Genomic DNA, 23,645 nt, shown 5'->3' with positions numbered 1-23,645 from the left:
GTCGGCTTCATTGGGAGTTGAGGGTGTTCAGCACCTTGTGAGATGAAGCCTCTTATGGGAAGATGTGTAAAGAAAACCAGAAGGGGGAATTGATGTATTTTAACTACTTCCAGCAATGATATTGCATTCTGGGGTTTCTGTGAATAAGATTTAGCTGCCTTGTTCAGTCCTTTCAAGAGACTCAAACCAGATCTGTGATAAAACTTAGTTTATCCATTAAGGGAAAAAATATGTGAAAGATTTCTCCAAAGAAATGTGCCACAGATCTTCTGTTTGTTGTTCTCTGTATCAAGGATGAATTGCTGTCTGTCTCTCTCTCTCTCTCTCTCTATATATATATATATACATATTAAAGGAAATTTTGATTTATTTGTGTTTTAAATTCTTTTGACTAGAGATGTCAGGGTGGAACGTGTAAAGATAAAACATGTTTAGGGGGAAAAAATTGGTTTTCATGAACATGAGCAAGTCACTTTCACCCGCTTTGTGCTCCAGTTTCCCATGTGATACTTCTCTACCTCATAGGGATATTGTGAGGCTGAGCTCTGTGGTTGGAGACTTCATGCACTAAGGGCAAAGTATTATTGTTTCATGTTGATGGGATTGTGCTGTGTAACCCCCTTTTGGCTGCATGCATTGTACTCGTGAAAATAATCAGAGAGAGGAGTTTTACTGGGGTGATTTGATCTCACCCAATAAGACCAGGTATCAAATTGCTGTTTCTTAATTTACAGTTTACTTTTAACCCACTCCCTTAATATTTAAGTTTGGTTAGACCCTTAGGCCTCACTTCAGCAAAGTACTAAGGCACATGCTTAAGTCCCTCTTGTTTTCAGTGGAAGTTAAGGATCTGGGAGGTAGGCGTCTAAATTTCTTGGAGGATCTAGGCCCATGAGCTTAAATGTTTTGCTGAGTCGGGGCCTCAGAAAGGATCCGTACCCCCAAGGTGTGTGTGTCTGTCTCTCTCTCTCTCTCTTTGACTTCATAGGTCCGATGCTATGTTTGTTGTCTATTTAGTTTTATAGCAAAAGATGCAAAATAGGCACCTGTTTACATTTACTCAAGCACCTTTGGCAGTTATCTTAGCAAAACAGTCTCAACTAAATTAGCAACTAACCCTTAACCAAAAACTAAACATCAATACTCCTAGGGCTTCCCCCTCCTCAAATGCCTGGGTGAAAACATAGGCGTGGCAGCATTCCCTGAAGATCAGCAGGCTGGTGGGTACTTTGGAGATAAGGCTCCAAAGCTGAGACTTGTCTGTTTAGTTACTTTACGTAGCACAGTATGTGTACACAAAGCTGTACAATAGAACATCAGTGCTAAACTTAGAATGGGTCCCCATCTCAAAGGGTTTAGAGCAGGGGTGGCCAACCTGTGGCTCCGGAGCCACATGCGGCTCTTCAGAAGTTAATATGTGGCACCTTGTATAGGCACCGACTCTGGGGCTGGAGCTACAGGCGCCAACTTTCCAATGTGCCGGGGGGTGCTCACTGCTCAACTCCTGGCTCTACCACAGGCCCTGCCCCCACTCCACCCCTTCCCGCCCCCTCCCCTGAGCCTGCCGTGCCCTCGTTCCTCTCCTCCCCCCCCCCCCCGAGCCTCCTGCACGCCACGAAACAGGAGGTGCGGGGAGGGAGCAAGAGGCGCTGGAAGTGGGGGCGGGGGAGCTGATGGGGGGCTGCTGACCTATTACTGTGGCTCTTTGGCAATGTATATTGGTTAATTCTGGCTCCTTCTCATGCTCAGGTTGGCCACCCCTGGTTTAGAGGCTTAAAAGCACTGATACAGACATTACAAAACATGGCAAGAGTGTGCCCAGAATGGGGCGTGGCCTTTAAGCGTGAACACCTTATCCAAGAGGTTAGTTTCTTACAGGCTGTGATGGAGGGAGCTTTGGCATATGTGGGTGGAGCCCTACCCTGAAGGGCTTAGTCTGAAAGCACAGATGGAAGCAGACATTACAGGCAGGGAAAGAATGTGCACAATGTGGTGAGGGAATGCAGAAAAGATGGATGTTCAGTAGTTAATTGAAGACGGAGATGAATGTAGCTTTCTGCTATGTTAGCAAGGGGCTGATCCCAGGCCTAGGGGATTATCATGAACTAACACTGTTTCAGTGCCATACCTTTGTGTATCATGGAAGAGGGCTCGGAAACCAAATTGGGTGAAGGAGAACAAAGTGGGACTTGCAGGAAGTGGAGGAGATGAGAGACTAGATGTAGACAAGAGCAGAGCCACAGAGGCCTCTGCAGGTGAGGAGAAGGTGGGTTGTGATACAGAAGAAATGGTAGCAGCTGTGGTGCCCCGACACAGCTACAAGAAAGGAAGGCTATTTGGGCAGCAATATCTCCTTTTCCTCTCCTTTCTGGAAATTCAGCCCTGCACTGCCCCTGATTTGCCAACCACTTCCAGAATGTGATGGTGGGAGAGGACAAAGGGGAAAGCCAGCTTTCTGGAGTGATGTTCTGGTCCACTGCTAAGTACAGTGATTTGGGTGGCTGTAATCTGCTCTGTTTGATTCAGCTGGCTGTTGTTCTGTCACCACGCTGACATAGGTTGTGTCAGGACAGTGCATGGCTTTACCAGCACATCCCAGTGGCCCATGCTGGATTAGGTGCGCTGACGTGCACGGTTCTATTTTTTTTTCACTCTTGCAAAATGTGTGTGGAAGGGGAGACAATTTACTTATGGTTCTTGGCCTGAGTGACCCATAATCCATCAAGCAAATGAAGACATGGAAACATTTTCTTGTTGGCTATGTAATCGTAAGCAAGTCTCTCTGCTACACCCAGGCACAGTTATAACTGCATAGTTTCCTTCTTAGAGCACTAATTTTGGGGACCATTAATTTAATAAGCATTAGAGAAATTCTTCTGGTACATAGCCAGATTAGTAGGGGCACCTCAGAAAGCAAGACATCCAGCCACAAGTATGCATGCTTGCTTGCTTCCCTGGTCCATAGCACGCCTCCAGGGGACCTCCAGCAATATGTGAACATTGGCTTCAGCAACCCTTTATGTAGGCTCTGCACAACAATGAAAAGATCAAGTTATGGTTCCAGTGGAAAATCTTTAAAACTGGTCTAAGCCAGTTCAGATGAAAGCGAGTTGCTGAACACAGGTTGAAGGGGGGAAAAGAGCAACTATTTATTTTTGTTACTTTAAAATGATGAAGCATGACCGCTTCTGCTCACCCTTTTGGCGGGCCAAGTCCTTCCCTTGTGGCAGAAATTCCATGGCTGTCTGCATACTTGTTTCTATTAGGAGAGATTGAAGATGAAACTGACCCAGGAAGCCAAAAAGAGTCTCTTTAAAATGTCAAGAAGCGACAGCAGCACTGAACTTGCTGACAGAGCCAAGAAAACACTACAAATAAAAGTTAAATCTCCTGGCTAGCATTGCTATATCTTTTGCCAGTTCCAGCCAAGAGAACACACAAAGGTTCACAAAACAAATACAGATGTGGCAACAGCAGCCAGAAGAGAACTAAAATGGAGCATCTAGAATAAAGGATTTAGGTTTGCAAAATTGTATGCCAAGCGTCCGAAGAAAGCGTCTGCACAAAATAATGTAGACTGAAATCACTTTTAAAACTAAGCTGCATTCAACAGGGAGTATCTTAGAGTTACAGGTTGTTGGTTCTAATCCAAGCTGAACAGGTTAATTGACTGAATTATTATTTGATGACTGACTGGTGGCCTATTTGAAAGTAATCTCACTCACTCCAGTTCCTAATGGAACAATGATCACCTCACACAAACCTCTAGCACAATGGGCTTCTTTGTTAGCAGCCTCAGAAAGGGACTGGCAAGGAAAAACCAAATTGCTCTCCCTTTCCTATCAACATGATGTTTCTAGATCACAGTTTGAGATGTTAGTAGAGCAGATCAGGGAAAGTTTGTATTGCTGATGCCTAAACCTTCCTTGCTTTTGTTTCCAGTGCTACCAAGCCAGATACTGAATTTGCTACTTAGAAGTCACCAACAGGATGACTAGTTAAATCCCAGTATTATGAAAAACCAATTTTATGGAAATGTTGGTTGTTTGCTGAGACTTTTAAAACTTGTTTTACCTGTAATTAAAAAAAATCTGTTTAAACAGTTTCCCAGATTAAAACCAGAGTTTTTGATTTGGCCTGTTCCTCTTTGTTATTCATTGTTGCAAATATTTGTCTACCAATATAATTGTTCCCAAACAGCACATTTCAAGCTCACAGCAGAGATTCCTTTAATCCAGAAACAAAATTTGTAGAAGCAGAAGTAATTTATAATAATTTATAAAAGTTAGGTCATCCAATCAGGAAATAATAACAATATCCTGTAATTTTAGTTGTGTACTCACAAAAGCTTTGAATACCAAGGCTTCTGAATATCAATAATCAACTGCATTTTAGTTATATGAGCAGTTCTTGAGCAAGATTTAGTTCAACTCTGTTTGTAAAATTCATCAAGGGCCAGATTCTGCTATCCTGTATGCAGTACCTTACTCTGCAGAGTCCACAAGTTGACTCTAATAGGACTGTGTGTGGAGTAAATGGTATGCAAAAGTCAGGGCTTCAAGCAAGGGTGTCAGAATTCAGCACCAATTATTCTAAAGAGGGAACTGGGATTGTTTAGTCTGCAGAAGAGAAGAATGAGGGGGGATTTGATAGCTGCTTTCAACTACCTGAAAGGGGGTTCCAAAGAGGATGGATCTAGACTGTTCTCAGTGGTACCAGATGACAGAACAAGGAGTAATGGTCTCAAGTTGCAGTGGGGGAGGTTTAGGTTGGATATTAGGAAAAACTTTTTCACTAGGAGGGTGGTGAAGCACTGGAATGGGTTACCTAGGGAGGTGGTGGAATCTCCTTCCTTAGAGGTTTTTAAGGCCCAGCTTGACGAAGCCCTGACTGGGATGATTTAGTTGGGGATTGGTCCTGCTTTGAGCAGGGGGTTGGACTAGATGACCTCCTGAGGTCCCTTCCAACCCTGATAGTCTATGATTCTATGATTCTATGACACTTGTGGTTTATTGGGTTTTTTTTTTTAAAGCCCCTCTCTGTGCTAGCAATTCATTAACAGTAAGAAGCTATATTTGCTTCTTTTTTTCTTCCCCCCACCCCCCCATCTCTGTTGCTGCCTGATTGTGTACTTCCGGTTCCAAATGAGTTGTGTGGTTGACTGGCCAGTTTGTAACTCTGGTGGTCGTAATGCTGAAGTTCTACTGTAGTTGTGGCTTGTCAGTGCCCTCTACTGGTTATGTGTTGCAGCATGACAATTGGCCCTGAAATATCTTTCCAAATAATAGGAAAGTGGGCGTTAGAGTTAGTCTTGTTTTGTTAGTCTACAGAAGTGTATAGAATATTTCTTTCTTTATAGTTGAAAACTTTTAATTCCATCTTTAGAAATTTAAATCTGTGGGAACTATTTTAAAACAGCATTGGCATTGCTCAGCCTCTGCCCCTAAGAGTTACCACCGCAGACAAGTGACTGTTGAAGGCTTCAGTCTGCTCTACCCATTCCCATGGAAAGTGTCCTCTGCTCATTGAAAACAGACTAAGGCGGTTTCATATTATTTTTGTGGCATCGCATTTTCACTGTAGGGTTTCACTTCAGTGTAAATCTGGAAGGGTTCGTATAAAATACATCCATAGCTATTAAATGGCTTTACAGCTCTGTAGTGCATTTCTCTCACTTTCAGAAATATCTGATGTCATAGCAGGGGCCTGCATTTCTCAGGAGTCTCTGCATAGAGTTCTTAACACTGAGTCCAGGCATCAGGCCCTTTTAGCCCAATGAAGTGCAGCGGTAATCTCTGTACCACCCTGGCTGTCCAGCTTCTGAAGCTGAGGAACTCTGACTTCGCCAGGTATATGGCATGCACATTAAGCAAACTAGACTTCAGTATGAAAGACCCCCTCATCATCGCTGCAGGATGCTCCAGACTGGCGTCAATCGACAGGACAAGAGGAACTGCTTCCATAAGTAAGAATTCCAGTCCATTAGGTCTTGGGGCTGAAAGAAATCAAACATCTTTCAGGATTGTGCTTCCAGCTCCCATGCAGTTGTCAGTGCCATGTTATTCACAATCACATGAGGCACAAGGCATAAAGCAGATCATATTGACAACAAGGCCTGAGTCCTATGAGATCAACTGTGGACTCGGTGATAAGGGACTGAAGGGGAGCAGTTGCTCACTGGGGATAGGTCTGCAATCAATGCTTACCACAGTATTGCTGAATAGAAGACCCTGAGCTCGCATGTTGGGGATAGCAGCTTCCCAAGAGTGGGGATTTAGACAGGCAAAACTTGAAGGGAAACTATAGTTACTAGGTAAGTAAATTTCTCTCTGCTTTGAAAGTTATGCATCTATCCCATATCGTTGAATACCTTATGAGCTGTTGCTTCTTGTACCTCGTATGTGCGTAGGATGGCTATTCCAAACAGTGTTTCATAAACACATAGAAGTGTACGTTGTCATAGGGATTTCTTTTGATTAAGAGCAAATCAAATCCTTGAACCTCAGATTCTTTCACTTTATATAGTGAATCTTGACTCAAAAATTGATTCACTGTAATCTAGTCCGAAAGGATCAAATGGAGAAAATGGAAACAGGTTGCGGTAGCTCTGTCAGGGTCCCTTTCTCAAGGATAAGGGACATAAATAATTCACAGAAAGATTCTTGAGCATTTCAGTTTAACTAACTATTTGTCATTGAGGTGTCCTGAACTGGCAGAAGTGAAGAATTATTTTTTGAATACATCTTGGAGCAGAAATTTTATCTTCTGTATATTCAGAAAAGGTTTCAGGATCCCTAACAGAAGTTGCTTCAAAAGTTTTATTCAAAAAGGAAAACTTCACCTGGTTAAACTTTAATAGTTTTGTACGTTCAGAGGACTGAGGGAAATCTGAAAACGTGTGCGCCTTTAAGAATGGGTGCCGCTAGCATGGGTGCTAACAGGACTCAGCCCTTTAAAGCAATGGAATGCTGAGAAATGTAGTCTATAGGGAGCCCAGAAGATATAGCCCCGGAGAGATCAGGTGACGGAGGAGCATCATGTGACTACCAGGACTATATAAGGAGCTTCCTATAGCTCTCAAGTGAGAGAGCTGCAGGAGGTGCTGAATCCAAGAGAAGAGCTCTTGTCCAGAGAGCATTGATGGAAGGATGTGGAAAAAAAACCTGTGAGGAGACAGGACTTAAAGGGAGCCTGTGAGAGGGGTGAGTCAAGAAGGAACAGACCTGAAGCAATACAGCACTGGTGTGGACTGGAGGCTCAGTGGTAAGACAAGTCTATATTTGGGGGCTTCTAGCAAGGGAGGGAGCAATTCTTTCAACCCTGTAGCATCAAGGTAAGTATCCATTAAGCTTGGTGAGAGCAAAGGACTATTTACTGGGTCTGGGGAAGTCAGATTTATTACTTCTGAATCCTGGGGAAGGGCTGATCACACTATGGAGTTACACCTGAGTTAACAGGGTAAGTAAAAAGCTGGGGTGTGGGGTGGGTGAAGACCATTCAGCCCACGGAGAGCAACCTTGCATTAACCGGGAAAAGAGCTGTTTTGTTTGGCTGTGTTGTTAGTCACCGAAAGGGGAAGGATTCTGAGGTTTGGTCAGATGGCTGAACACCCCAATCACTCATCCACTAGGAGGAGACTGCAGGCTACTCTACCTGAGGGAAACTGAGGCAGCAACCAGTAAGGTAAGTAACCCTGTTACAATGTGAAATGACTTTTACAAGGTTGTTGTGGGTACGTTTGTGACAATTTGCTTAAGATTATTCAAGCTTGTGTGGGACTATTATGTCATATCAATTTGCAGCCAGGGAAGAACTAAAGGAAATCACTCCTATTGAAATATTTTGATGCACTGATGTTCCAAGTAGCAACAGTTCCTGCAAAAGTGGCTGCTGTCGCATTGCACCACAATTAAGAAAGACTAAGACATTAATATTTGAGCTGAAATATCTTAAACTGGGTTTCAACACAACCAGTGCATTCATGTGGGGGACTTGGTGGCCAACTTAGCTGGCCAACTGTAAAGTGTTCTTCCAAGTGTTCATAAATCAAACCGCATTACATTGAAGTGCGGTTTTACTAGAAAATGGGAACTTCTGACTCAACAAGGCCCACTCCTGTAATTTATTGCATGTGGGTGCACTACTGGACCCCATTGAGAGCAGTGGGGCTCCATGTGGCTGCAGGGCCCCACCTGTGCAGATCCATTTACAGGATCTATCCCCAAGCCTACTCAGGACCATGCAGCATCTGTTTCCATTTGTGACTACAGCTCTTTTGGACCCTCGAAAGGGCCAAAGTCTGTCTGTTTCCTGTGCAGGTGGACCAAACAGGGCTGGCTCCAGGCACCAGCCCAGCAAGCAGCTGCTTGGGGCGGCCAAGAGGAAGGGGCGGCACGTCGGGCTGTTCCGCGGCAATTCGGCAGCAGGTCCCTCTCGGAGGGAAGCACCTGCCGCCGAAGAAGAAAGCGGTGCGGTGGAGCTGCCGCTGGAGTGCCGCCTATCGCGATTGCGATCGCGGCTTTTATTTTTTTTTCCCGCTTGGGGCGGCAAAAACCCTGGAGCCAGTCCTGGGACCAAAACCTGTGCATAAACTCTGCATTCAGTGCAGATGAGTCATGCTGTCCTCCGAGCAGGAAGCGTTAGATGCTGGCTAGACTTCATGCAGGACCAGTCAGTTAAGTCATTCCTCCTCCACACATGGGTCTGGCTTTACTGCTTTCCCTCACTACTTCGTGTAGATGGTGTGTACTGGTGAAGGTGATCTCTTCCTCCTGAGGGCAGTTAAAAGGAGTCCCCTATCTTATTTGATTCACTGGGTTTCCTGGAAGCAGCACAAGGAAATATTTAAACAGGTAAAGATAGAAGTGTTCCTATAGATGGTTGGGCTAGATCCTCAGATGGCACGAACTGGCATAGCTCCACTGACTTCAGTTGAGAATCTGGCCCTATGCTTCCAACATCCATATGCTTTGCTCTACACAGGAGCAAAACTCTGACTTGTATATTATGATCCCTCCAAGACTTATGCAACTAAAATGATCTCTTCCCCCTTACCTGGTACATCTTGTTAAAACATTCAGCAAGGCTGCTGTTATGCTGGGCACTCACATTTGTCTGTATCCATTAAAAAGCATATGCATTATAATCAATTATCTAAGGTAAATATTCAGCTAGCTTTTGATCCTATGTGCATGATTTGAAGAGGATTTTTCAGCAAAGTAATCGCAGTTTAGCTTTTTGCTTTTGGTAGTTGTCATGTCACTTATAACAGGTTGATATCTGAAAACTGACTCCTTGTTTTTGCGTTCAAGAGATATAAATATTTCTTGAACGGATAAGTCTGGGGCCTGGAAACAGCACATTGTGAAAGAGGGGGCAGTTTGGTTCTACAACAGTAAGTGCTTCTCTTCTTAGCTTTTTAATAGTAACTCTGCTTAAATTAAAACTGACTTTGTTTTGTTGTTAGTCTGGCAATTTTCTCTCTATGCATTTGTTTTTGCAAGGAGCCCAGGCCCAAAATAATGTATGTTTCTCAGCTATTGTCTTAAATGGTGTGGTAGAGGTAAGTTCAGTGAGTGAACTAAAAGTTTGTGGTAATGTCTTACATCTGGAAAAGGTTTAAAATATGGTATATGCAACTAAACCCCTAGACTTGAAAAAATGCATATTTAAAGGCTTATCCTACTATTCAGAATGTAAGTTAATTGTCATAGGCAACTGCTGCCACTAGAGGCTACTCAATCTTCTGATTTTAAAAACCACAGTAAAGCAACCAACAACACTGTCTTCTGCCTTGTTTAGATGTCCGAGAAGCCAGTTTTGCAGCATGATTCTGTACTTACTCATATGAGAGCAAAACCCAGATTTGAGTTACATCCCTCCCCCTGCTACTGCAAACATGCATGAGTAGTTCCATTAAGCTCACACATTCATTGGCCCAGGTAAATATTAGTTCCCCCCCCAAAAAAATTATAAAAAGGGCAATTACTTCATGATCACATTTTCAACTGCTATATTTTTAAGGCCAGGCCTGCACTAGAAAAAGTTTGCCACTGTAGCTACACTGGCATATCTTTCTACTGTAGACGTACTTTTTGCAAGTATAATTTCCATCAGTTCCCCCAACAAAAGAGGCTATACTACCAAAAACGCTTTTTTTTTTGCTGGTATCACTGCAGCTACACTGACTTCTGCTGGAATAAAAATGTCACCAAACCCCCCACCATTCACATGTGTAATATCCCAGGCCTAAGACATCTACCTTAATGAGTCTGCCTCACTTTGAAATGTAAGCGCACAATGGGGATATACACAGCAGTAGTTTTCTTTAAAGGAATCTGTAATGCTTCCCCTGCAGTGATGTGGTTGTTCACTCACCATTATGAAATGAGACTTGGTTAGAATTAAAAAGGAAGGGACACTCCATACGAAACATCCAGAATTATTTTAACCTGCAGCTGATCACTATATAGAAATAATTTTGTTTTAAAAGCTTGGGGGCAGGGAGAGAGAATCCCTTGCTCCAGACTAATTCAGCTCTGTTTAGTTTTGAGTTTTCTGCTATCCTCACCTCTGGTAGATTAAGTAGAAATGCCGCAAATGTCTTCCTTAATCAAGTATGGAAGAGCTAGAATAAGGAATGAAGGGTTCTCTTATGAAACCAACAGATTTAGTTGTCAATTAACTGTTTTATTATTCTTTAAATTCAGCCACATTTGACTTTTTAATTGAACCTTCCCCAGTCAGTGCAATAATAGGTAAGAAATGTGTATCGTTTTGTGGAATCTTCTTCTATTTCCACTAAAAGCTGCCTTTATTTCCCTGCTTCCTTTCAGCAACCAGAATCAAATATGCATTTAAAATGGAAAGACATCTGTATATTTAGATAACAGTGAAGCTGCAACTAAGTAAGGGCTGCTAACAGTACCAATAGCTGCCTGTTTTAATGCTTATTAAAAGCCAGAAACTAAGAGTTGGATGTAAATTGAAAAGCACCAATGCTGGTTGAACTGGTAGCAAAGTGGCTGCACTGTGCTGCAGGAAGCTCTCTCTGGACAGCATTTCAGGGTACTCCAGCTCCTGACACCAAGTAAGAGGCTGGATTGATGTAATGGATTTCTAAAAGCCCTGGTTTGGCTGTGGGGTGGGGAAGGCAGACACTGCAGATGACAGCTATAAAGCTACCTGCATGCTAGGGTTTGTACACCACAGTGGTAGTGCTGCAACCCATACGCTAGGCTTTGGAGGCTGCTGTGATGTGGACAGGCCCCCAGGGCTGTCATTGACACCTGTGACCTATAAAGCCACCCTTCCTCTCCAGGCCTCAATCACCATGCTGTGATGTCACCTTTGGTGCAAAGAACACTACTTCATGTTGTACAGATACCTAATTGTTTAGGGGTGCTGCAGGCTGCATTCCATTCAGCTCTCCTTAGCCGGAAAGGGTGTGGCCCCAAAGATGCAGGCTCTAGAAGGGGGAAAAAAAGGCTCTAAACAACCCAATAAATACTTGCAGCTGTTAATATCTATCCCTAGGGGGAGTTCCAGTTATGCTAGGAATTAAATAGAGTAACAGTTTAAAGTACAAATATATTTTATTGCAACCTTCATATATTTCAGTGTAATTACACCAGTCCATTCTGCATTTTGTCCACTGAATATCCAGACTACAATCAATTGGAAATACAAAACAGTTTTAAAACATGGCAGTGCAATACTAAAGCAGTGATTTATGTGCTTTGGGATCGCTGATAAAGCTGAAGCCTCCCTAGTATGGTATTGAATATACAGAATAACCCACATAAATATTTCTTTAATAAATATAGGATTTTCATTCCCATACTTTGCTCCAACCCCACCCCCTGTCATAGTCTCTATAGGTGTTTCAATATCTAACACTGTACAGTTTTCCTAAATTAACTGTTGATCTTGTCAAGAAAATTCAGGATTGTGAAAACCTTTTCTCTTTTGCTGAAGCTGCTCTTGAATTTTAGGCTCTCCACACATATATCAAAATTGTCTTTCTCCAATGCAGTGTTGTATTTTTTTTTCATTTCTTCCCTTCACTGCTGGTTTGGTTTTCTGCCAAGTCAACTGAGGTTATCTTGCCCTCTAAGAAATTCTAAGAGTATCCCTATACCTCCCTCATCAGTATTTTAATTTGATGTAGAATATCAACCAAGAGGAAATAAGTGATGAATGTTTGAGGTGGCCACTACATGGTCAGCACTGGATAATCAAAAATACAATTCCAATAGATTAAGCTACACAACAAAATGAAGCTAGGTTAACTCCCAAGGGAAGAACACTCTTTAAAATTGTTAAACATTAAGACTGAGGCAATTCAAGTTTTAACAATTCTGTCCTGTCAAGTTAAATCAAAAGGTCAGACTTACCAAAAATACATAATAAAAATAAAGTTGAATTTAAAGGCAGTTGTTTAAACCTTAACTGCCTTTCAGTCAACAAAATGAAGACAGTTTGAATAGGAGCGTACCACTTCATGCTACTGAGACAAAGGCAAGCCCCTACACAAGATGTAAAAGGTTCCTATGAACGTCTGTTTTACCAACAGGAACCATGTTATAAATAATGGTTGAGGTAATAACCTTGAAAAGCCTGAAAGAGGTTCCCAAACACATTTAAAGTTACAAACAAATTTTAAATAAATATTTATATACAATTATACACTAAATACAGCTAATTAAGGGCTTAAATATAGGTTCCTGGTATTTCCGAGGGGCAATAGTCTGTAATAACAGCACAGTTTAGGTCTATTTTTGAATTTGAATTTATCACTGCATCTGACAAACAGGAAAGGCTGTTAATCCCTTGATGTATCTCATTTGTGCTGCTACTAACTTCCTTTTGTTTAAAGAGACTTTAGACTCCAACAGCTGCAATTCTTCATTTGAAGATGTGTTTCATTCTGGGTCTCAGACTAGACTATCCACAAGATAATTAAGCCTGTTTGTGTCTGAAACCATCACATCTGTACTCTTCCTGAAAGTGGTGCTAACCTCACACCATGTCACTGGATTACTAAAACTGAACATGTAAGCCACTGAAAATTATTTAGAAAAAGGGTGGGTTTTTCTGATAGTGTGCATTCCTGTTTCTAGGAATACAGTAATTTGTAATAAAGGACCAGTAAACTCTGCCTGTCTAAACAAACCATTTCTATTAAAATAAGACAATTATACAGGAAGCCTCACACGTGCTTTCACTCTTAAGGAGTTTCCTATTGCAGGTGGTTCTTAATATAGGTTTCCTTGGAGGCATAAGAAAGGAAACATGTTCCAGTGGCTGAATCCCACATAAGCAGGCCAGATCTCTGGATTTTATTCTCAGCTCTGTAACAAGAGCAACTAATTTGATTTTCAGAGATGCTCAGCACCTGCTTTTCAGCCCCCTGACAGTCAGGTAATGAACCTCTATACCTGAGTTTCCTCAGGTATACAACAGGGAAATTAACCTCCAAAGGGCTGAGATGCTTTATTCCTGTTTAAAGTGCTACAGAACTGGGCTTTTTTTAAGGCTCTCTTGTATTTTATCAGAATGTACATATTAAAAATATACTCTAGCGTGTATCCCAGAATCAAAGTTTTTTTGGGGGGGTGGGTAGGAGGGAAGTAGTTTAAGGCTCAACAATTCAAAGTGCAACTTTTTAACCACAGCCTATATATATTTTATTTAACTATGAATGCCCCTCAAATAGAAAGTTACGGAGATATCTGCTTTCAAATAAAAACCAGGGTCCTTATTTCATGTTTACGCAGACTTTTCTAAATCAGATAAGCTTCAGAAAACTTGAATATTAGAACTCAGCTTTTGATAGTTATCACACATAAGAGTCATTCAGTATTTATCTACGGCATAGGATAATAATTAAAAACCCCAGAGCAACGCTGTTGTGGTCATGTCCCTCCATCCTTGAGTCATATCAGGATCTTCTGAAATTCTGAAGAGTTGCTCGAGGCTTGACTCTGAGTTCACATACAATCAGCCACATTGTTGGATCCCTGACCAACATCCCGGATCTCACTACTAAGACAAGAGCACACAGCTACTCCCGCTCCAGCTCTGCAGTGAGAAACCGATCCAACAAGCTCCCACCTAGAGAGAATGGTAAAGCAAGAAAGACCAGGGGGGATAAGTTAGTTTTTTTCCCTTGAAAAGTTCACTCTACCCCCCATATCTTAAAGTTGGTAAATTCTCTCTAGGAGAGATGATGCCTCCATTGTATCAATCTAAGGGGAAAACATTAATTTGAATGTTTCACCACTTAATTTAAAACAAATCTACATTTACTCATAACTTACTTAAATTTGAAGAATTGCAGCCACCTTACTCTTGAACTGTTGTACTTATAAATTATTTCCCTCTTTTCTGCACCCAACCACATTTTGAGGCCAGAGAGAGAGAGTTAGGTGTTAGCTCCTTATTGAAAATAAAGTGTCTCAGGCAGGGAGAAGTAATGAAACTAGGCTAATAAATTGATTGGATTAATCCAATTTTGCCTTACACTAATGATCTTATTTATAGTACTCTGAGTAGAGAAGCTTCCTTTGCCTCAGTGAGGAGATGGGAGGTATGAACTTGTAAGTGAGAAAAAAAGCCAACGGTATAGGGGGAGCACATTAATATGTGTCTTCATCTTCATATCAAGAAAAATTAAGTATGTACTCTTAAATTTACCCCCAAAAAACAAGAGCAGTTAAGTAGTGCCCTTCCTACTTATTCAAGGTGATAAAGAATTCCATCTGTTTATATGGAAGATGGCAGCCTCCATGAAGGTCAGAGCCATCCATGGCCATAAATTTTTATAAAACCATGTCAAACTTTTTTGAAGTAATAGTTTTGTCTAACTGTGATCACTAAGGTCATTGGTCAAATCAGACTAATGAAAGGTTGCAAAAGAGTTACCTTTTCAATGACATATGGCTTAACCCACAACTGCTAACACCTTGGGAGAGACTGAAGGCTGGGCCTAAAGTACCAATTTGTGGTGTTCGAGATTAGTCTCTATTCGAAAGGAGACCATAATCTGAAATCACTAAATACATTATAATTAGAACCTCAATCTAGATTTGAACTTCGTTCCTAGAGAAAACCGAATTCTTTATACCCATTAATGTAACTAGATTAAGTATTTTTTGTTGGATGTATGAACTTAGTCCATACAAGACAGCACTTTTAAAAATACACTTTCAGGTAATTTGACACGTCTAGCATTTGCATTAAATACCCTTCAGTTGTCACAGAGTAAAATTGTTCAGTTACCTGTTGAGGACAGGAAATTAACTCATGTGCTCAATCATGATAGTTTACTTTACAAGATATAAAAAACCTGCATTATTTCTTGCTACCTACTATCTGGAGTAGCATATTTAGATAATGGAGAAAAATTACTCAAATAACTTTCATAGTTTAAGGGCCACAGTGATTCTATACTGTATACATGAAGCCATCATCACCTGTCTTCATCTAACTCAGAATTACCTGTTCATCACTGGATCAAAGGCTTCCACTGTGTTCAGGTATGCATTGCCATTATGACCACCAACTGCAAAAATTTTACCCATTAGCGTTGCTATGCCAACTCCACCCCTGGGGGTTGTAAGTTCTGCTACATACTCCCACTTGTTATTGCGAGGATCAAACCTTTCAACAGAGCTCAATGGAGAGTTGTCATCAAAGCCACCTACAAAGAAAGACATTATATTACTGTTTGTTAGTAGGGAGATTTTAGTAATGCTGAAGTCCAGTATTCAGATTGCATAATATTTAATTGGTTGGCTGTACAATGGCCACCTGACGTTAAGTACTAAAATCAATATTTAGGTAGCAGTGTGTGGCTTAAGTTTTCAGAGGTGTAAAAGGAATTGGCAGGTGCTTTAATTTTAGGCCCTTACATTAGTGATCATAAGACCACCTCTTGCTGTTTTTAACTTCTCCCCAAAGATTGTTGAGAGTCCTTGTGCTTGTTTCCTCAGCACATGCATATAGTAATTCTCAGAATAAAATGGGGCTAGACTTACTCTTGATGAGAATATTTCCTATTCTATAAAGAATACCAATATGTACAATGAAAATGAGCAAGCAGTGAACAAGCACATTGGCTTTTCTAGAGACAAAGGAAGAAAAGAGTGCACCCACTCACAGAAGAGTGCATTAAAATACTTAATACATGTAAGTACTTAATAATCAAATGGAAAACCTGAAGAGTTAAATGTCAATATGCAATGAAACTAAACCATAAGGGAATCCCAACAGCACCTGCTGTAATTACCCAGAGATTCTCTTAAAGGATTCATTAAGGCCAGAGACTCATCTCTATGCACTACAAATTTCACCATGTTATTTTGGTTAATCCATACCATAAAGACTTAGGGCTGGTCTACACTGGGGGGGAGGCGGGGGGGTGGGGGAAATCGATCTAAGATATGCAACTTCAGCTACGTGAGTAGCGTAGCTGAAATCGAAGTATCTTAGATCGATTTATCTCGGGTCCTCACGGCGCGGGATGATGGCCGCGACTCCCCCGTCGACTCCGCTACCGCCTCTCGCTCTGGTGGAGTTCCGGAGTCGACGGGGAGCGCGTCTGGGGATCGATTTATGGCATCTAGACGAGATGCGATAGATCGATTACTACCTGCCGATCCGGCGGGTAGTGAAGATGTACCCTTACTGAGCCTTCTGGATGTTTTGGTTTCTCCAACTGTACATTTACATGCATACAGTCTTGTAGTCATGCCTGTCCTTTCTACTTAAGGAATGTTCTGGCTGTCTTTTTTTTTTTTTTTTTTTTTTTGCAGGCTATTCAAGCTAGTCAACATTTCATAACATGCCAGAAAAAAAATATTCAGTAAGTGCTGCAATCTGCTTTAGATCCATGTAGATGATAGCATATTGTCAACTAACTGAAAGCAGTCATGAAGCTGTACCCCATATGCATGTCTGAACATCAGTACTGAATTACTCAGCTGGGTTTCTTCCATAGTTGTATTGCTTCTATAAGTGCTACTGCAACTTTAAAACTACACCACATACCCTTTTCTACCATCTTCCTACCTAGCTTCTAAATAGTAAACACTACAAAGGTGTGGCTTTCAAACAAAAACAAAAAAAAAAAAAAAGGGGGGGGGAATCCTACGTTTTAAAGAGAAGGCTATATTAAGAACCTGTTAGCAAGGTCATTTTTAAAATCTCACTGACAAAGTTAAAGATTAAAACTAGAGCCAGTTAAGCTTATGTAAAATTTCATTTAGTTGGTGATTCCGTGATTCATATTGCAATTCTATGGTATGTCTGCACAATTAAACAAATTAAGTATAGTTTGTGAAACAGTAAAGAAAAGTTATAAAAAGTCTATAAATCTAAAGAAACTATTGAACTCAGGCACACAGTGAACAAATGAAAAGGTGTGTGATATGTACACATGTCTCAGGGTCTATTTTTAAAGGGGAAATTATACTGTGATCTAATTCTATATTTTCTAAAGAGTAGATGTAAAAATCACTGCAATTAATCTGGTATTAAGATCACACCACAGTCTTAAATGAAAGCTTCACTTTTAAATTTCCAGGAAACCCAGTGAGCACACATTCTGTAACTGCGCATGGTATATTGTGAAATACACAGAAAATTGCACATTTCATCTCTACCACTGGGAAGCACTGACTAGCTTTAATGAATTGTCAAGGGGCTTAGAGCACTGGATAAACATTGTGTGTCTGAACTGAAAAAATTAAATAGGACAATTTAGATTTGTTTAATGCTCAAAGGCCACCTAGTCTCAGACTCCAGCTGCCCCAGATCCAACTAAATAAATCACACATACCTTAATTGCAGTAGAATAAATCTAACCCCCATGGAACTTATTCATATCACACTTCCACTTCAATTCTCCATCCTAACACTTTCCCCCACCCCTGCCTATTTATAAATGCTGGTGGAGAGGAATAAGCATTGCAGTATGCTCTGACTGACAAAAGATTGAGACTTTCACCCGAAAGCTGCCAGCCCTTGGAGAGGGTATCTTGCCAGCAGCCAAAAGAATCTCATTTATAGCAATAGCATTCCAGCCTCTGCTGACCTGATTTTAAGGCAAGGGATTAGAGATGGAGCCAGAATCAGGACAAAGCAGGTCAATTTTTTGGTCTACCAAGATGCATGAGTATCTTTTTTTTCTTTTTTTTACTTCTTCTGGAAGGTGCTTAAAAGTTTATAAAATACTTAGATTTTTAACTTTTTATATATTATAACAGCATTTTTTATGTTGAAACTTCTTCATTCTCAGGCACAATCCATATTTTTATAGGACAAAGTGTCTCTTCTATCAGTTAGGAAGAAACACTCCTACTCACCTACAACGTATAAGCAACCATGGAGTTCACTAACCCCATTGCCTGCTCTTCGTTGACCCATCTCTTTCACTTCTATCCACTTATCCAGATGGGGGTCATATCTCTCTACGCTGGAGAGAGAGGCTACACCATCATTGCCACCAACAGCATACACATAGTTCTGAAAGAAGATTGAGCAGAGACATTTCATGCATAGAGCTAGCCTTTCATATGAAAAGTCAATAGTACTTTTGTAGTAAAATTCAACATCACACTGCATCACCCAGCTCCTTCTCGGTGATTTCCCCCCCCCCCCCCCCCCAAATGAGCAGTGATTGTTTAGGAATATACACTGATCCTAGAATGGCTGTCCATCCCAAGGATCACATATTTGTACCATACAGAATGCTTGTATTACAATCATGACCAAGAAGTTAAAAATACAGCCCAGTAAATTTATTTCACAATTTACCTCTCTGCTATTTTTCTGTAAACAACCCCCTGGAAGAGATTTATTTTCCCCCATGGGCAAACAGTGACTGATTTAGCATTTTTTTTTTTTTAAAAACAAACATTTGAATATGAGGGATATCTGAAGTAATACATGGACTTTGAAAACAGTAGGAAAAAAAGTTACAATGTGACACTTGGTAGTAGTGCTAAAATGCATCATTCATTTAGTGTTACATTTTGCCTACCTAAATCCATCTGCTTTCTTAACTGGAAGTAGTATTTATTTCCTGTCTTCAACTGTTGCTATGTACTGTTAATAAAGATGCCATATTGCAGGCTAAATTTCACTGGTAAGTGAAATTATTTCAGTATTTATATAAGTGTGAAGTGCTTTGGAACTGTTACAAAATTGTAGTGGACCTGCTTTTTCCAATGCTTTGCACGTTGTGTAGTCATTTATGTTGGTGTAAAATGCTACCTGCGGCCGAGTGAGTGAAGAAATCCTATTTGGTAGACTATTCCATCCATTATGCAACAAAGATTGAAGTGAGTGGTGAATCAGGCACAATATGTTTAAAACAGCAGCCATGACAAATCTGACTCTTAAAATGATATCCATAACCTTGTCTTTTCTGTTACATATGTTACCTTTTGGCCATAATTGAAGGGTTGTTGTGGGAGTGCCAATCTACTGATCAGAGGATCAGTACAGTACTTATTTGAATATTATAAGTGGCCAGTGCCTCAATTTTAAGTCTTACTTGAAAGAGTCCCCTGCACTAGTACAGTGCCTCCTCGTGCCAAGCCAAGGCATTGTTTCAATACTGACTTAGAAGGAAGCATTAACTTACCACAAGGGCCACTGAGCCAACTCCTCCTCTGGGAGTATTCATTGACGCTACTCCACTCCATCGATCAGATTCAATGTCATATCTCTCCACATCACTGAAGCAAGTGTTGTCATCTAACCCTCCTATGGCATAAATGGGTCCACCAACGGAGGCTAGAGCAATTCCTCGCCTAATAAAATCAAAGCATCAGCACTTGGGAGTATATCCTTGAAGGTACTAGGCAAAGACAGACCAAGTGCAATTTTCTCTGACTGGTAACTGTTTCAAAATATGGGAAATAAGTGTAATGCAAACCAAAAGGGAAATGAAGGAACTTAAAAAGTTCTTTGATCAATAACTGTAGCAAGTTGACTGTTGGTGCAATAGCAGCTTCATAAGTAGACTCGTTCACTTTCAGAGGGGGTACCTACCCTAAGGTGCCAAACCTGCCTCAGGATCACCTAGAACAGAGCCCTGCCCTCATCCAGAGTCCCACTACAAGTAAGTTAGTGTTATTTTAACTAGAAAAGCTAGCTGATCTTAATTTATGGCAGGCAGCTACCTTTTCAGCTACAATCTAATCACACAATCCAAAAACCTATGTTGGAACTAAGGCAATATTTAGGATTTAATCCCCTGCAATGTAAAGTAAATGTATTGTTTAAAAAAAGGCAATGGGATTCTATGAACAGAAGAGTTTGTGCTACCAGTAAGTATATAACTGCATGAATCATAGGTTAGCTGTTGCTGTGGTGTAGCTGTAGAGTGCTTCAGCACTATTCCTCACTTTTTTCAGTTACTTTCTTATGAAGTAGATCAAATCCAAAAAGGTTAGTTCTTGAATTACAGTTTCTGTCCTTGGCTTTTAAATCATGATTAGTCTGACAACTACATTTTCACATGTAGAACAGTTACCTATGAAAGCTAACTGATCTATTTAAAACCACCATCTTGCTTTAAAATTCAAAATTGTTGCCACACATGAGTACAGAAAGCAGATTTGGAATTTCTAGTTACAAATAAACATCCATGCACTGCCACTTATGGGGAAATGGAGATTTTTTTGTTCAATTGTGAGGTAAAAAAATGTTCAGAGTCAGATACTCTTTCCTGTTTTACTCCCTGGAAGCAGAGACTGCTGTAGCTCCCCAGCAGGTGCAAGTAAGAGAAGCCAGGATGCCTCAATCTGGACCAGTGCTGAGAATCGGGATATTAACCGGTTCCCTGCCAACCCCCTTTCTCTGCTGCACTGAGTGGAACAGAGAACCTGATCCATTCTTTGGAGAGGTGGATGAAACTAATCAAACCACTGACAGAATTTGACTGTCACTTTTTTTTAGTAAGTGGCTAAAGAGGACAGATAAGTATGTAAATTAAATGTGATCAACCTTAGCACTGATCTAAAGTCTAGGTGAGAGTTCTTGACGTATACAGATTAAAGTTATGCACAAAGTAATTGATCTTAAATTGGCTAAAGAGATGGTAGACAGTGGTTACCCTTAAACTTACCTGTTAGGATAATATCTTGGATAATGAAACTTTATCTTTGTACTTATTTGTATACAGTAGCACCCACAATACACTAGACACTGTGTACACAACACAGGAAGACAGTCCCTTCCCTGAAGAGGCAATATACAAATTTAAAAAAAATTTATAGTGCAAGTATTTGCACTATTCTAGGGATTTCCTATAGTAAATATAGAGGAACTTAGTATAGTAGACAATCCAACTGACCGGCAACAGTTCTTCACTATGTGGATAGTCAGTAATACAAAAATTGATTGGTTAGCTAACAGGATTATTTTAGACCAGTACTCCTTGCATTTTGAAAGATTCTCCTGGTTTGAGAGATTCCCTATATTAAAATAAGAAATACCACTGGAACTGATAGTACCTCAAGACAGAAGAAAATGATTATTTTTCCCCCCACAAAGGAAGGTCCTGTGATCTTGCAACTGCTTCTCCAGGTTGCAGCACAGAGGCTAAGACACAGTTCAGTAACCACTGTGCTTCACAGGAGGTGCCACAAAAGCTTATCTGAGCCTTAACAGTATTTTCTGTTACCTATCAGAGAAGCAAGTTGATGACCCAGCTTCTTGGTTCTTTCGAAGTGGCTTTGTGCTTTACTGGTTAAGTCACAGTAGCTGAATGTTTCAGGACTCAGACATGCCCCAGTACTTCACTCCACCCATTAAGTGTAAGGTTCTTATAGAAGTCTTAAATTTTTTTTTAGAAAAATATTTTCTTTAGACTGCAACAGGTTATGGAGGTTTAAAGTAAAAATATGGGTGGTGGTTTTTAATAGAGAGATACAGTAAGAAGAAAAACAGAAACCTCAGTTAAAGCAGTTTAAAAAATCATCACCGAAATAAGTGTAAAATAGCAGTTTTATATCTAATTAAGCTTGTGGCTTCTGCATGGCTCTCTCAAAAAGCAATATGCACTCTTAGACTCCTACACCAGAACATTTAGTTATTTTTATCCACAGTTAACTCAGAAAACCAAAAGAAGTATGCTGAGGAAGTGAAAGTACGCTAGTCACAACTATCAGGGAGAGGTTTCTCTGAAAAAAATTACTAAATATTTTATCTTTATGCGCAGTTTATTTGCAATCTGCTTTTTGGGTAGTATGTCTATTTCCTTTGATCCAATGTTACAACTACTAAGTAATTAGGGAAATCCAATCTGCTTTTTATTAAGTTTACAAACAATACAGTACTTGGAGGCTGACAAAGGAACATTATACATTTTACATCACCAGTAATGCTCTAATGTGCATATGAGATTCATTTCATTACACACTAAGGCACACTTTATTTTTGCCTGTCTGCACTTTAAAGTGTTACACTATTCCAGTAGGAATATACAAATAACTGTCCGAGTCCCCCAAATGAGCTGAGACTGACTATTTCAACCCTAAGAATTTTTTTTTAAATGGTATGCACAAAGGGGCGGATAAAAACCTAGACTGCAATAACTTCTGGATTATTTTCTAAAATAATTATTTGCTCCCTTTTTGTTTAAGGGAGATTTACCTCTTGGTGTTCATTGATGCTTTCATCATCCACTTATTAGTGACAGGATCAAACATTTCCATGCTGCCTAAATGTTCATTTCCATCATGCCCACCTACTGCATAGACTTTACCTGAAGAAAAGAGAAACATTTTGATTGAATAGTTGGTAGGCAACACTTTGGTTTCCAGATACACAAGATTACCACAAACAGTGGGAAATATACAGGCACAACCCTATTTCCAAAATAGCATCACACTTTTCAATTGCAAGAATAAGATTTGAAGGTTAAGAATCTGTCATAAGAATATACACAGACTAAGGGCAGGTCTTCACTACGGGGGGGGGGTCGATTTAAGATACGCAAATTCAGCTACGCGAATAGCGTAGCTGAATTCGACGTATCGCAGCCGACTTACCCCGCTGTAAGGACGGTGGCAAAATCGACCTCCGCGGCTTCCCGTCGACGGCACTTACTCCCACCTCTGCTGGTGGAGTAAGAGCATCGATTCGGGGATCGATTGTCGCGTCCCGATGAGACGCGATAATTCGATCCCCGAGAGGTCGATTTCTACCCGCCGATTCAGGCGGGTAGTGTAGACCTAGCCTAAGTCAGAGACTTGCATTAACAGCTGTTTTTATAGGACATTTTAACATCTTAATCTGAGGTCTTCCCTTTTCATATTAAAAACAACGTTCCACAAGCTGGCTGAATTTTTCAGCCTCTAGACAAAATACCAAACTACTTTAAACAAAGTACACCTCTACCCCGATATAACGCGACCCGATATAACACAAATTCAGATATAACACGGTGGGGCGGGGCTGCACACTCCGGCAGATCAAAGCAAGTTCGATATAACGCGGTTTCACCTATAACGCGTTAAAATTTTCTGGCTCCCGAAGACAGCGTTATATCGGGGTAGAGGTGCTGTTTAATATTTGGAGGCACAAAGGAATGTATGCTATCTGAAAAACTGTTTTCCATTGGTTCTGTT

The 23,645-nt window shown here is 40.7% G+C and overlaps 1 protein-coding gene across 1 annotated transcript in view; it reads right to left on the bottom strand.

Annotated features, from left to right (window-relative positions):
* Window positions 1-13,991: 13,991 nt before the first annotated feature.
* The window catches only part of KLHL8 (kelch like family member 8), a 35,489-nt gene continuing 25,835 nt past the window's right edge, over window positions 13,992-23,645 (bottom strand). The window contains exons 6-10 of the mRNA XM_065405252.1: window positions 22,669-22,780; window positions 19,652-19,820; window positions 18,369-18,528; window positions 15,502-15,703; window positions 13,992-14,115 (exon numbers count right to left, since the gene is read on the bottom strand). Coding sequence (XP_065261324.1) covers window positions 13,992-14,115; window positions 15,502-15,703; window positions 18,369-18,528; window positions 19,652-19,820; window positions 22,669-22,780 — 767 coding nt within the window. The remainder of the gene's footprint in view (window positions 14,116-15,501; window positions 15,704-18,368; window positions 18,529-19,651; window positions 19,821-22,668; window positions 22,781-23,645) is intronic.

The sequence above is a fragment of the Emys orbicularis genome, chromosome 5 (genome assembly GCF_028017835.1).
Source record: "Emys orbicularis isolate rEmyOrb1 chromosome 5, rEmyOrb1.hap1, whole genome shotgun sequence".
NCBI lineage: Eukaryota > Metazoa > Chordata > Testudines > Emydidae > Emys > Emys orbicularis.
This window is presented reverse-complemented; position numbering and strand designations above follow the sequence as displayed.